Below are 15,716 nucleotides of genomic sequence, written 5' to 3' on the forward strand. Positions count from 1 at the left end.
AAAGATATTACATTTTGCAAGATAGTTCCTGGAAAGCACTTGCTCTAAGATTTCTGCTTCAAATACTTCACTGTCAGACAAGTTAAGAAGCAGCTAATAACCTTGAATCTGAGATGAACATTTTGAAACAGTCTTTCTCTCCCTAGTTAAAATTGAATTGAATTAAATTATGCCCTTGTGTTGGATTGTCTTTAAGTGACAATTAAAAACTTGCTGTGTGAAGTAAATATTGATGGCTTATGATTACTTTAATTGTTTTTTTCCATCTGTATTCCCTGTTGATTAACAAGGTGATTTCTGTTTGCTGTACCAGTAATTACACAATCTGCTGTAATGAGTCGTTCCCAAACAGCACTGAAATCCAATTTGTATTCTTGGGACATTACCCTAAGAGCATGTGAATTTTGTCTAGTTTGTGTTCAGAAAAGCACACAGGAGCAGAATGACAAAAATACAGCCAAGGCAAATTAAAGATAATATGTCTTGTCACTTGGAGCAGCATCTTAAGAGAGAACTTATTAGTGTTCTCTGTGAGCTGTCAAAAGTCCATGGGTACAACAGGGTATTATAACTTCAGAGTTCAGTTTTTGATGAGCTTTTTCCCAGTTCCTCACAGCAAATGCAACTTTTTGAAGTTGTCTCAGTGCACATTCTTCTGAGCCTCTCTGATGGCATAAAGCTCCCAAATAACCAATAGGAGTGAGATTCCTGAAGCCAGGGAGCCCAGTTTTGAAGAGAAAAATAAAAAAGGAAAAGAAAGAAGGAAAGAGGAAAAAAAAATGCTCTTTTAGTACATATTGGCCAATTGAGGGTAAGTGAAAATAAATAAATCTACATGAAGATAGGTGGTATCTTCATGGTATAATAGGTGGTATTAATGTGTGTTAGCAGGTCAGTTGAGTCTGTAAATCTCCCTGCTGCCACCCCACACTTTATCTCAACACAGCACATGCAAAAACATGCAAATGTCTGGTCTTATCTTGGTTTGCACTGCATATTTTTTACTACATGGATGCTGAAAGGGAAAAACCCAAGCTTTGCCAAGAGGAAGCACAAGCTGAGTTTCAGACAAGGCACAACAGGACAAAACATGCTGCAGCTGCAGGAAGAGGTGTGGAAAACAGAGGTGAGGAGAAAAGTCCTCTGTAAGCCTAGTTCACCATCTGCTGCACCTTGCAAAGTGGTTGGGAGAGGAATAGTTACTGAAAATGCTGAAGAATTTCCATTTTCAATCGAAGCAGACTTTCAGCTTTCAAAAGTGCTGTAAAAAAACCATCTCCACTCAGATTTCGCTGAGCTAGATTTACCAAACATTTTTATTTCTCAAAGTTATTCAAAGATGGAGCACTTTTCCATGTCCTTTTTTAGAAGACTATGCTTAAAATGAAAATAATTAATAAAATCATGGAGTTCTTGCATGCAGCTTGCTTGGCCCTTTCCATCACTGGGAGTGGAGCTGCCAAATTCCATACATAGGGGTGTTCTCCCTTGCATGGAAGAGCTGAGCTGGGACAGACACGTTGGCTTAACATAACAGTCCAGAGTCTCACAAACTCTCCAGGGACAGAGAAGGATGGGGAGTTGTCCCACAGTTCTTCTCCCTGATGACCAGCATGTTTGAAATCCCAACCTGCAGACCAAAAAAACATCTTCCCACCATCCAGAATGGTCAGGAGCTCAAGAAACTCCTTCTGAGGAAGAGGGAAAAGGAAGAAATAAAGGTGTAGAAGCAGCCTGCAGAGAGACAGGGATTCTTTATTAGTGAGGGAGAGATGAGAGGAATTGGGATGAACCTTGAAAGCCGTGCCTTGATGGTGTAGGGACTTTGTGCAGACTTCCTACCCTGGTGTGGCTGACTTTGGGATGTTTGAGCTAAGGCAAATGAAGATTAACATTCCTACTTTTGGTATGTACTCCTACTTGTACCATTATCCTTCCTGGCAGAAGTCAGGGATCCTACAATTCTTCAGAGTCCCTCTTCACTCTAGAATATTTAATACAATATAGACATATTCAATACAATTCAGGATCAATCAGGTTCAAGAACCCAACTAAATTGAGCTGATTTTCAAGCCAAGACTTTCCTGTTTCCCACAACAATTTGGTATTTTTTCATATTGATTTGGAACAACTGATTAAATTAATGCTTTGGGGAAACCAGCAAATCCAGAACAGCACCTTGAGGAGGCAACACAAACAGATTTTTTTCTTTTGGTTTTGCTTGCTGGTTTGGTTTGTTTGTTTTGGGGTTTTGGTTTTCTTTGGGTTTTGGGTTTTTTTTTTTATTTTGTTGCTGTTTTCATTATGTCATATCTAAGTAGGGTTTTGGTTTTCTTTGGGTTTTGGGTTTTTTTTTTATTTTGTTGCTGTTTCCATTATGTCATATCTAAGTAGGGCTGATCCTAATCCTGTCCAGAAAGAAACTTGCCTTCACCTCAGCACCTCAACTCCCACCAGCTGGGATAGAAATGCAGCAGAATCTATGGGGCTGAGCCCCAGGGAAATGTTCTGTCAGGAATCACTGGGTCCACCCTTGGCATGGTAACACTGCCTTCACATAATAAATAATAACCAAGTCCACTCCTGACCACAGCATTCAGCATCAGGAAGGCTCCCTGGGATGAAACAGGAGGTAACTTTGGAGATCTTTTTTAGAGGAGAAAGTCTCTCCTCTCCAGCTGCCCTAAATCCAGGCTGTCTCCACACAGCATCTGGATGAGAAGCAGAACACAGCTGATGATGGAGAAATTGCTTTGCTCTAAATCAAAACAGAAACACCAGACTTTTCAAGGCATCTGCACCTGCACAGTCACTGCAGAGGGAGCCCCTGGGACTTGGCCAAGCTTTGTCTGATCAAGTTACATCATGTGATCCCCAAAATTCACAGGAGTCCCTAGCAGCCTGCCTAGGGAAGTGGCACTAAGCCTGACAGAGTTCAGACAATGCTCTCAGGCACAAGGTGTGACTTTTTGGGTGTTCTGTGCAGGGCCAGGAGTTGGACTCCATGATCTTTGTGCATCCCTTCCAGCTCAGCAGATCCCATCATTCTCTGATCCCTACCCAGTGCTAATATGCAGGATGTCAAGGTGTGGCAAAGGTGCCTGTTTGCAGTGAAAAGGTGAATTGAGACAAGCTGAAAATCCATTTGTAAATGGTGATGGGGGAGAGAACTGCAGATCAATAAGTCAGTTTGCTGCCTCGCTGGATGAAAGCTCGCAGTCGACTCGCCCTCGGAAATTAGCTGAGGTTTAATTCTTGATTCTCAGCCATCTGCCCTGGGAATTGACTGGAGCTGTTAGAAAAGCCTGAGCAGGTGTAGGGGAGGTGACAGATTAAGAGAACAGCAAGACATAAAGAGGTTCTTCAGGAAACCGCCAGGAAGCAATTAGGATGCAGGAATGATTTATTTAAAAGCATTTAACCCAACAAGAGTGGCACATGCTGTTTGCAACAAGGCTGCCCTCTGAAAAGGAAACATTGCCTTGAAAAGCTTGGACACGAGGACCTGGAGACAAGCTGAGAACATGGAATATTAACAGAATTTTATAGCCTTAGTATGAGTAGTAGATGGAGGAAAAAAAATTAAAAGGTGGAAAAGACCTGGAGAAACAACAACAACAAAAAAGTGGATGAAGGAAATGAGTTTTTAAACCTGAGAAATAGGAATTAGCACTGGGCTTTCCAGGAGATAATTTTTGTTTATAATTAATCTAGGCACTCATGTAGCCCATCATGTTGTAGTACAGGAGAGCACTCCACGAGCAGTAATGAACTGCTGCACTGAGGGAAGCCCTTTGATAGCTCATTTCCAGCCACATTTTCACCTCCAGGCCATGGAGCAACCCCAGAGCAGCCTTAAAGAGTTTTTAGTCTTTACCTGAACATGAGGGCTGTGATTCAAGGAAACAGGGAGCAGAGATGGGAATTTAGGTCACCTTAGTGCTCTCTAGTGTCCTATTTTTAAGACTTTCCTTTAACTTTATGCCTTTCTTTCATAATGTGCAATTTCTGGATTGGCAGGTGCAATCATATAGTTTGGCATCTGTATGGCAGAAAATGCAGTGTCAGAATGAAAGGACAAAGGGATATTTTAAAAAAAATAAAATGACAACAAATGTCTGCTCAGAAAACAGTGGATGCTGAAAGGAATGCCAACCTCATTACAAGCTCCCTTTTCCCAACCATATTCAGAGAGCCAAAAGAAGTATTTCCATGTATTTCAGTTTATATTTGCAAAGTTCTGTTTCCCTGTAGGTTTTCCAGCTTGTATCTGGGGTAAAGACTGATTTTTATTTTTTTTTCCTTTTCAAATAAAGGAAAGAAACTTGTAACTTCAGGCCTGGCTCTGAAAGATGCTGGACAGTGAAGAGGTCTTTGAGTGATCCTATCCTTGACAGAAAAAGACAGGAGAGGCCAAGCCGGATTGAAAAGAGGCACCCACAGCAATCCAAGCACTATTTCTTCTATTTTTATTTTTTTATAAAAGGCACAATTAGAGAGGGAGAGACAGGTGTTTCTGGGGCACACAAAAAGCTATTTGAAAGCACCAGGGGCCTGCATTAGCTGGAACTGCTTATTTAAATAAGTGGCCAGAGCTTTCAGCTCAGCTGCTGTGCTTCCATTCAGATGTCTTTTTAAATATTTTTTTCCCTGCTGTTCCCTCCCCTCTAATTTGAACAAGCAGGTTAATTTGATGAAATCCCTGGCTGCATGAAGCATATGCTGTTGCCCATACCAGGAGAGAGGTCTCCCCTTCTCCCTGAGACAGACACTCACAGGGTCTCAGACATGTACAGCAGCAGGCATTCAGTGGAGATTCTGGTTGGTTTTAGGATTTATGTGATTATCCAAGGATGATTTTTGCTGTTGTTTAGGCAGAATTCCTAGTTTTCAGGGCTCTGCTATTAATTCATCTCAATGGTGATCAGGGGTTGATTAAAACATGCAGTCTGTGCTGGGCAGTGCCTGCCTTGGAGTGGTGCTGCTCAGGTCTGTCTGCTTCCAGCTTGGTCCAGTGGATGCTCCCAGGTTATCTGAGATCATGTGCTTTTAGGAATTAGAAAAAAAAAAATAAAATAAAATAAAAGAGAGAAGCAGCCTTTATTCCAGCTCAAACAGTTTATTTCAGTTTCTCTTTGCTGTAGGAACCTCCACCAGCCCTGGGTGAAACACTGCTCCCAAACTCTGTGTCCTTGTCACCCCCCGTGGACTGGGAGTCTGTGGAGGCTGCTAATATGATATTAAAATGGGTTCATGTAGGGAGGAACCCACTGCTGTTCTAAATGCAATCAATCCTTGGGGAAAAAACCCTCAATGATCTTCTAATTAAAGGTCTTTTTCCCTCCTTGTGCTGCATTATCACACTCCCTACTTTGTAATTGTTTCTCTGCCGCCTTAAAATTCTGTTGTGCTAGCTTTACTGGGTTTGCATTGGTTTACCACACTGATTGCTTAGGTCACTGGCAGATAATGAAGGCACATAAAATCATTGTAGAATTTTATCTCTGTGTGTTCATGGTGAATAATTTAAATAGTCAGACAATGCTGCACATCTGTAACTGGTGAATGACTGTGAGACCATCATGAGCACACTGGGAATTTAACACCACTCCAGGTGCCACCTGGATACATACACATGTCATATTTCTTACCTTAAGAATGACAGAAATTCTGCAAAATAGTGAAATTGTGACAAGAAATTGGAAAGTACCGAAAAAACGTTCTGTTTCCTAGACAAGACTTTGAAGTGGATTGCAAAAATTACTAAGGCATTCAGATATTACTCTCATTATAGCTGCATTATGTATGTATTTATATAATTTATACAGCTGTCAGTGAGGCTAACCTTTCATCAGAGATCCTTCCCTGTGTTCTAGCCCTCTAAATTCATTGATTCTTCTTGATTTTGCCCTGGAAACACAGATGAATGTCATACAGTGGGACACTGCAGACCCCAGCTAATGCCACTAAGGCACAAAGATCCCGGGAGATTGGCTTTCAAAACACCAGCCACAGGTTTGCTAACCCCCAGGGCTGGTATTTCTAGTGCCCAGTGCACCAGAATTAAAAGCTGTCATTTTTCCCTTGATCATGAGACTGAAAATGGCAACCATAAAATCTGTGGGGGTTCATTTATCTCTCCCTTCACCAAGCTCCAGCCATCTGTCCTGCAAATGATTGTAAAATCTATACAGATAAACTTGTGTGTAGATATATGTGGGGATATAGAAATATGTGGGAACATAGAAATAATATAGGAATGTAGAAATATGCGAGAATATAGAAATACAGGTCTATATTTCTTGACACAGTATTCTTATAGACACAAAGATAAAATTATCTCTGGGCAAAGAAAGTCAGGACAGGGGCAAAAATCTTCCCTGAATTCCAGAATCAGAGAGAGCTCCACCCTCTCTGCCTGTCCATGATAGCAAGAAGATGAATTGTTTAGGTAGGATCCACAAGGCTTTGCCAGGAGCCTGAGCTTTGCTGGGAAACTCTGCCATTGGGCTGGGCAGTAAATGCTGACTCTTTCAGGGTTTCCACTCTTTTGGGCTGGAATAAATTTTGGGAAGTGTCTGACAAGGCTGTGCTCTTGGCTGTGCTGAGATGATCCAGGGAAGGCAGACGGGAAGAGTTAATGTAGGAAATTAATTTAATGACATCCTAGTCCATGAGGTTAGTGAGACTTGTGTGCCACAGGATGAAGTCTGTAGAGGTAGGATTGCCCACTCTGATTTATGAGGACCTCTCTCCCCCTCAGGGACCCTCACTGCTGGCCAGGTTGTGCACTGGACTTCAGGTTAGGCAGAAAATTCCGGTGACAACATCCTGCTGGAGACTTCAGGGACACCAAAAGTGTCAAGTGTCAAGGGGATAAGGAACAGTCTAGACCCAACACAGGGAAACTATTCCCTGATTAAGTTAAATGGAAAGCTGTGAAAGCTTCTTGGTCAGATCTGGAGGTCAGGAAAGACCTCCAAGGGAAATGCTGGAGGGAAATGGGAGCTGTAACAAATCTCCTTGGCTCAGAAGAAGTGCACAGGAGGATGAGGGATTCCACAGCTTACCTGTAACCTGCTGTGAAAAAGGTGAAATTGAGGTGAAAGCTCAAGGTCAACAGCAAATTGGGTGTTTTATGGAAATGGTTCCAAGCAATAGTGAATCCTTAGGATTCACTTTGTCTCCACCACATTACAGTGCTGCTTCGGGGGAAGGTTTTTACAAAAAACCTACAAAACTGTTTGCAAACAGGTACTGAAAAGATGAGAAATGTCTGTGTGACTTATTCTGAATCTGGAGGTTACATTGACCCTAGAGGTGTTTTCTGGGTGCCAGCACATTTTTGATTCTGAGCATAGCACAAAGCAGAACTTCAGAGCAGCTCTGGGCTGCATAGCCTTGCAACAGTAAAAAAAACAAAAACAAAAACAAACAAACCAGAAACAGCTGACTTCACCTTTTGTTGTGATTATATGGGGCAGTCAGCACCAATTTTGAAAACTGCTTGATTTTTTTCCTAAAAATAACCTTCTGGGTCACTTTTAATCAAGTCCAAATAGCCAAGTTCCTGCGTTGGTAATTCTCCTATAAATAAAATTTGACAGGGATACCTTCAAAACCAACATCCAAGCATTTAAACAAGTTGTCTCAAACTCTGTTCTGACTCCAGCTTTGTAAATCATTGCCAAATATCACACAGCTTCATGACCTAATCCTCTGCAGAGATATCTGATGCTGTGTAAATCTGTGTCAGGAGGGCAACACCACCTGTGATGTGTTTCAGGGTGACATTTGTGGCTCTCAAAAGAAAATGGGAACCCGCTCAGATCCACTCAAAAAGAAATGAGAACCCACTCAGATCTGAGTCTGGTCTTGCAGGATTTGAACCAAAAACCTTCTGCCTTGGCAGAAAGGGCAGTTATGGGACACAAATCCAGGATGAGGGAGGAATTGTGCAGATGCTCCAACTAAAGCAGTTTGAAACCCTTGATAAAATCTGACTTTCAGTCATCATGAGTGAAACAAGCAAAGAAGGCTGTTGGGTACCCTGTACTTGATTAAATTTCATTTAAATATCTACATTGATTTTACAGATCAATTTAACAAATTAGTGAGCTTCCCTTGGAATGTGAGTGTATGGATCTCTGAGCATACAATCACTGAGCTGTTCTTTTAATACCTTCAGCCTTTCTGGATAGGAACCTCCAAAGCTTTGTAAGGTTAAGAATGTTTTCTGCACTAAACTTTCCAGCAAAGACAGAAATATGGGCCACAGTGCTTCTCCTATCATGTATTCTCCTTCATGCCAGTTATTTTTTAAACTTTTAAGATGACTTAATTAAATGGCTTTAGTATATAACTACAGTGCACATTTGCTTACTGCTGTTAGACAAATCCTTAGCCCTTTACCATTATTTGGGCAACATTTAATTAGTGGGAAGAGTGAATAAAAGGAGGATTTGAACTCTGTGTTGATGCAGCACCAGATACAGGATGTAAACCAGGTTGGTGAGAAACAGGGAAAGCAGAAAATGGGTGCATTGGTGAGCTGGAGATGGTTTTTAAGTTAAAACCAGATTTTCTTCTTCAGCTGTGAGCTTTGGGTGAGCAGGATTGAAATCCCATCACTCCTCCAAGTGGAAGGAGCATGTCAAGCCTGTGGCATTGCTTATTCTAAAATGACTTAGACATGATGCTCAAGTCAGAGGTTCAGATCCACTTTCCCAGAGATGGAAGCAAAAGCTTTGCTGCTGGTTTTTACCTCCTCAGTGTCTATGAGGCCCAAGACATCAGACCTTGAACCCAGCCTGCCTGTCTGGTGTGATGTTCTTACAGGGCACTCAGCACCAAAAGGCAGAAGTGTTTATTGAGCCCTTTGTTCTGCCCCAGCTGCTGGGTCTGTGCACAGGAGGTGAGTCTGTGTCACACCTTGTTAAAGAGTGACAAGTTACAGGGTGACAGCCAGCCTCTGTGCCACTTAGTCATCTGCAGGAGGGGGGCTGACTTATCCTGGCAGAAACCCCAGCTCAGGCTGGGTTTCTCTGAGACCTCCTGCCCTTAGTCACCCACATGACACAATAAAGCCATCAGCAGGTAAATAATTTAACAAATTGAGTGAGTTTTTACAAAGTGCTTAGCTGTGCAGACTGCATTGGTATGTAAATAAATGCATATTCAGGAGAAAGGCTGCTCCCTAAGGGACACTGTCTTGGGACTCAGGGACCAGGCTGGTCTTGCCCTGATTTATCCCAGACCTCGTGGGTGATGCTGGGCTGCTCAGCCAGCAGTGGGCTTCAGAGTAAAAATCACCCCATCCTAAAATTAAAAGGAAGGTTTCCCTCCAGAGCTGTCAGTGTTTAAGGAGGTGCTGGAGTTTCCCAGCACCTCTTTTTTATAATGTAGAGGAGTCCCTGCTTTTAGGCTTAGCTGATATCTTGAAAATGGCAACAGCACCCACTCCTCACAGATGAGCTTTGCACACTCCCATTGGTGAGTATGAGATATCCAATACTGTGAGAACTAGGGCTGTGAGAATGGTAAATGAGAAAAAAACCCAACAAATTAAAAGGTAGATAAATAATATACACAGGTTTCTCCTTCTAAAAAGATAGTGTTTTATAGTATGTGGTGATTGATTCCCGTTGGTTTTTTTTGTTGTTTTGGGTTTTTTTAATACATGCAAATTGGCATGATACCTACAGTGTTGGAGAGCTGTTTGTTTTCACTCTTTGCTCAGTAAGATTTCAGACTGTGAACACTGATTTGAGCATGCAGAACCCTATTGCTCCATATGTTCACAATCTCTACTGCCACTCAGTTCATTCAGAATCCAGTCCTGTGCCTGATGCCATCCACATTTCTGACCAACTAGGGCACTACAAAAGCTCTGAGAACATGAAGAGCATGGGAAACTCTCCATGCTGCTTCCAGATTCTGGAAGTTAATTTCAAAGAAATAGTCTTTGAAAGGTGTGAGCCTCAACATTGAGCACCTGTCAAATTTCCATCTCCATTTAGAGACTGTGCAGAAACCGGAAAAAGTGAATAAAAGCAGAATGGAAGAGCCATGCACATCATTCTTTTAAGGTCTGTGGTATAGTCATGTCTGCCAGCAATGTAGAAGACTTGTTTGTAATCGCTTAGTTGAAGACGAGTGATTAAATGTAAATACCAAAATCCTTTATCTCTGCTGGAAAGGGTTAGATGTGCTTTCTTCCAAAAAGCTCTGAATCGTAACACTTACCTGACTCATACTTTGGGTAGTGGAACATATAGACATCTCAGGGAGTGCACAGAAAACAGCACAGAGTGGTGGGTCTGTTATGGTGATTTTTTTTTCATCCACTTTGTGAGGAATCATCCTTTCTTCTGTGTGAATCCAATGTAACAGCTCCCATTTAAGATTTTTTCCCCACTGTCCCACTAACCAGCTGTTTCTTTCCAGGGAGGAAAGCCAGAAGAGAAGGAAAATGTCAGGAGCGTTGTAACAGGTTGAATTTTCACTTTGTGTCTCCATCCAGGTGTCTTTGATCAGCCTGGTTGCCAGCACTCTTGGATACTCCGAGATGGGTCCCATCAAATCCCTGCGGACCCTCCGTGCCCTGCGGCCACTGAGAGCCCTGTCACGGTTTGAGGGGATGAGGGTAAGAGGACACAACAAAGCATCCATCAAAGCTCACCTTTGTGTGGATCAAGGTGTAACTGGGGATTGCTGCACGTGGCTTTGTCAGCCAAAGCAAATGAACGATAGTGATTTATCACGGCAACAAAGAAATCCCTCCTGGGTCTTGGTTGTATCATTACATCTTAATCCTTTGGTGGATTTAGTGATAAACTAATCCTGCTGCCTAACTTGTCACTCTACACCTTAAAAAAAACCAGCTTTTTAGATGAGGAAGCATCTGGTTATCAACTACCTCTCCATTATAAGGTGTATCAGAGGAGCAGCCAAGCTAAAGTTTGCTCCCTGCTTTGACATGTGTTAAAATGAGAGTGATTAGAAAGTTCTTGAGGACGTTTTTGCTAATAATTAAAGCAAAAATTAGAAATGCTAAAGATAGGGAAAGCAAATGAATGAATGATTTTTTTCCCCTTTGAACAGATTGCACCATTAATGAGGAATGCTGGGATTAACATTAAAATCATGCAACTTGTGCTTTTTGCTCCATCTTGTGCATCCATCTCTTTCTTTTTCTGCATTCCTTTGCCACCATGGCTATATTCCCACAGCATACCTGATTATTTGTTAAGCCTACCTGCTAACAAGAATCAATTATTGTTTAGATAAGCACTTTATTTAATTCCTCACACCATGCATGACTTGCAGGTGGTGACAGCTGTGTTCTGTATGAGCTGAGGTTACTGCTAACCTTGCAGATTGCATAGCAAGGTAAAGCACATCTGTGACACAATTCTGTGTCAAATTATATTGATGATCCCAAATCTCTCTGCTAGGCTACATATTTCACAGTGATGTATATTCAGGGTAAAGCTTTCATGTAGACAAAATTTTGGTCTGAATCATCAGTGACTAAATGTGTATTTCATGCACTGATCTCCCAGCAATGAATTATTTGCATTGCAATGCTCTCACAGCAAGAGACTGAAGGCTGGAGGACTTAACAACTGAGATGAGCCAGGAAATATGGTGATACAGCAGCATAGGAAAACCCCACATCCATTCTTTTCCTCTTCTGTGGATGACCAATTTGGCAATATAACACTTTGCTCCAAAGATTTTGTGATTACCTAAATCATATTCTTTTTGTGGGTGAAGATGAGGCAAGTACTGTTGCAGACCACCTCTGTGTTAGTACTAAGGCAAAAAGATTCAAAAGGCTCTGTTTATCCAGGCACCCAAACCTGAACTGCTTTGGTCACCACAATCTTTCCAGCAGTCAGGCAATATTTTGCAGGTAATTGACCAAATAACACAAAACCAAAGTAGAAAGCCACAAAGTGAGGTTGCACTACTGACAATAATTAAAGCTCCCACTCCTGTCATTTGATGAGTTCGCTCTAAGTCTTTATTAAACATTCACAGATGGAACTATTTCAGCATTCAGTATTAGCAAAAGCAATAGTTTAACTACCACAGTGATTTGTGCACAGATTCTCTCCAATCAGTTTAGACTTGGCTTATGAAGACTTAGCTTTTACTGGTGGATTAACAAGCCCAAGCAAAACTCAGTGTGTTCTAAGCTGACATACAACTGTTTACTCATGATTTCACATCAGTTTAACTAAATTGGATTCAAACCTGAATAGCAGTGGGGAAATGAGCCAAAAACATCAGAAAAGCATTAGTAGAATAGAGAAGAAGTAACATGAAAAACTCTTCATTTCTCTCTGAGAAGAGCAAGAGGTTGGCTTGGTGAAGATCTTAACATGGATCAGCCCAGCAAATTTCCTTCCCAACATGCTCATTCTAACAGGCCCCTCAGTTCCTGAGTCAATATCCCCTTTTCTTTCCTGTACCATTGCTGCAGCTGAAATATATTCAGTCATTCTGAGCTATCAGAGGTGGTGAATTAGCTTGTAAACCATGATAAAGTATAATTGAGAATACGTGCTATTGGAAAAGCAAATCATTTTAGTTTAAGTCTGTCTAACCACACTTAACAAGACTAGGGACAGTTAGACCTTTCATTATTAGGAGTTTATATGCTCCAAAATGCACAGGAAAATTGCCAGCACTGTGATGGATTAAATAATGATAATGTCGAGAAGCAAACACTGACAGTGAGAAAATAATAATAGTTTGTTCTATTATAATGCCTCCTTCTTGAATAACTGAAACATCTCTGCAGGGCTAGAACAGGAGCAAGAAAGTTCTCATTTACTGCAGTAAGAGACTTATTTCATTGATGTTGTGCCTAAATTTTGGAAACAACTTTCCCTGAGGCAAAGGCACAGAGCTGCACTTGGGTGGCCAAGAGGACCTGTTGCTGTCAGACCTCAGTTCTCTCCCTGTCTTCAAACAGTCTGGGAGCTCTGCAAGTTTGGCACAAGTCTCAGCAGCTCCTATGCCATGAGAGGTCTGCAAAATAAGGATGAACTGGTGCCATCCTGCCCCTTAATCCTCAGAAAAAGACCCCAGAAAAACCAGGATCCCACCTGACAGGACTGTAGATCCAGAGGCTTTACACTCACGAGTCCAGAATAAAGTAGCTTATATCTGCCTGTCCCAAATAATGACATCTCTCATGCCTCCTCCTTTTTTGTCCATCAGGGAATTATTTCAGAGGTGGCATTTCCCTGCAAGGGAGGTTATTTTAGAAGGATGTATTTACAGTATTTCAGGCAGTATTTTAGAAGGATGAGGGGGATGATGAGAGACCATTTAATGTGAAAATGATACTGGGCGAAGTCATGGTGAGACTGCTACAAGATGTATGCAGGAAAGAAACAGCATAATTAATGCTAGTTAGCATGATTTCATGGGAATAGTTCTTGTAAAACTGATATGGGCCTTTGATTTGATTACAAATTATGCTGATGACAGTAACTGTGCTGATACAGAATCCTTGGATTTCAGAGAGGAATCTGATACCATGAGATATTGTGATGCAAACATGAGCTTTGTACCAAGACAAGTAAACACATTTTAAAATGGGTGATGGGTCTCAAAAAGTAATTGTAAGCAGTGACCACACTAAATTTGATGATGAGCATCTCAGGGTGAGGGATTGTTCAGAATGAGAACTGTCTTTAATCTGTACATTAACAGCATCTGGAAGGAAATATAAAATCTTTGCTGACAGCACTCAAAATCAGTGTAAGTGAAATTACAGATAAGGGAATTATGCTGGCTGATCTGGATCACAGTGAAAAATAGATCTGTTGTACAACACACATTTTAATAAAGCCACATGCATTGATTACCTCAGGAGGAGGAATGTAGGTCACTCTGGGGGATGTTTCTTGGAAAACAGCAGCTGAGAAGGACACAGGGATCAGGACAACTGTTCAACAGGACACAGGCTTTGGGGCAGTCTGACAAATGAGGTGACTGTTAGAATCCTTGAATATGCAGGGAAATAACCCAGGAAACAGAGGGAAAGTGCAGTGCTTCAACACTGGAATTCCATGAAAGTGCTGGAAAGGGGGAATTAAAAATGGGAAAGTTTCTGCAGGGAACTATGAGTGTGATTAAAAATCTGAAAGAAACATGATAGCTACAAGGAAGCTCTGATTTTTTAATTACCCAGAGCAATGTGCAGTGGTAACTCCTCCCAATGAAGATAGGAATGATAGGAGAAGCCATCTAAAAGAGTTCAACAAATTCCACCTAAAAATGCAGCAACTGTTTCTAAAATTGAGGACAAAGGGCACCAGGAACAGATTATCTAATAATACTTTTTTTCCTCCATTATTTGACATTGTGACACTGTAAATTAGATGTCTTTGCAAAAGCTGTGCCTGAGCTTCACTGGGAGTTATAGTCTGGGCCTGAAATCACTGTGGGGAGTCTGATGGGCTCTCTCAGAGCAAAGGGAGGATTAACTCATCATGCAAGTCTACTTCTGGATTAAAAATCTGAATCAGCTTTGGTTGAGGAGGTGGCCTGTGAGATCAGGGGAGCTGGGGACCAAACACAGGTTATAGATTGCACCACTCTGAGTTAGGGCAGAGGGTGGCTCAGTTTCTAGGCTGTCCCTAAAGAAGTCACCTGGAAGGTGGTTTCACCTGTAAAGGTATTGATAGAAACCAACAAGTATGAAACCTTTTCTTACACATGGATAAATGTGCTGCTATTCCAAAGTGCAGCAGAAATTCTTCCCCTTCCATGGCAACATGTGCAACTTTAAATATGAATTTATGATAATGACCTGCCTTTATGTATCCAGGTCTTCCCCTCACTTGTCTCAGTGCAAAAGAAGAATGCTTCCACCAGAACAAATGGCATCACCCTGGTGTAAGAGCAGAAGCAGCAAGGGAAGAATGAACCCCCTTGTTAATAATTCATTCAGAGAGGTGTTGCAGGATTTGCTCCAGCCTCGTGTCTTGTTTTGTTATCTACAGGCCATTGAACATAACTCAGCAGAAGGGAAAAAGCAGGATGTGGGCATGGCCATCACTTGTACTGCTGAAACCTGGGTTCAGCAGCACATATAGCACAAATGGATGTGTCTTTGCTGGCAGGGGTTAAAACTGAAGAAAAATATTGTTGTGCAGAGAAGCAAACGAAAACTACTTTGACAAGAGCCAAGGCTATATCCAAACAAGCCTTTGATTTGGAAATTATTTGGCATTTTGGTTAACATGGTAAATTTGGTCTAAAAATGATGAGGTTAGAAATTGATTGACGTCCAAAACTGAAAGATAAAATTAGCAAAACAACAAAACAAAAAAGTCCCAAGAAAAGTCATCAGGAATGGGCCTATACAGAAAAACAAAACAAAACAATTGGTCAAACTGCTTTTCCTGTGTGAAAATCAACTTCATTCATAAATGCACAAAATATAAATCTGAGTTTTGGAAGATCTACATAATTTTGTATTGTGTGCTGTAGAGGAAGCTGCTGCTATACATGCACGAAAACCATTTCACTCCTCCGGGTATTCTTCTCCCACAGCAATGCAAAAATGATGGAGAAGTGAATGTTACATTATTAGCTTGTCAGAAAATTGGACACTAACACAAGAGAAAAGAAGAGCTGACATTTTCCATAATCACATTCACCAATTGAATAAAGTTTAATTTTTATGGATC

General features: G+C 41.4%; 1 protein-coding gene across 2 annotated transcripts in view; it reads left to right on the forward strand.

Moving 5' to 3' along the window:
- The window catches only part of LOC121363719 (sodium channel protein type 5 subunit alpha-like), a 214,797-nt gene that overhangs the window by 181,147 nt on the left and 17,934 nt on the right, over positions 1 to 15,716 (forward strand). For both annotated transcript variants that reach the window (XM_041486335.1, XM_041486324.1), the window contains one exon: positions 10,523 to 10,645. In XM_041486335.1, the coding sequence (XP_041342269.1) occupies positions 10,523 to 10,645 (123 nt within the window). The remainder of the gene's footprint in view (positions 1 to 10,522; positions 10,646 to 15,716) is intronic.

Source organism: Pyrgilauda ruficollis, unplaced genomic scaffold (assembly GCF_017590135.1).
Source record: "Pyrgilauda ruficollis isolate IOZ18807 unplaced genomic scaffold, ASM1759013v1 scaffold12, whole genome shotgun sequence".
Classification (NCBI taxonomy): Eukaryota; Metazoa; Chordata; class Aves; order Passeriformes; family Passeridae; genus Pyrgilauda; species Pyrgilauda ruficollis.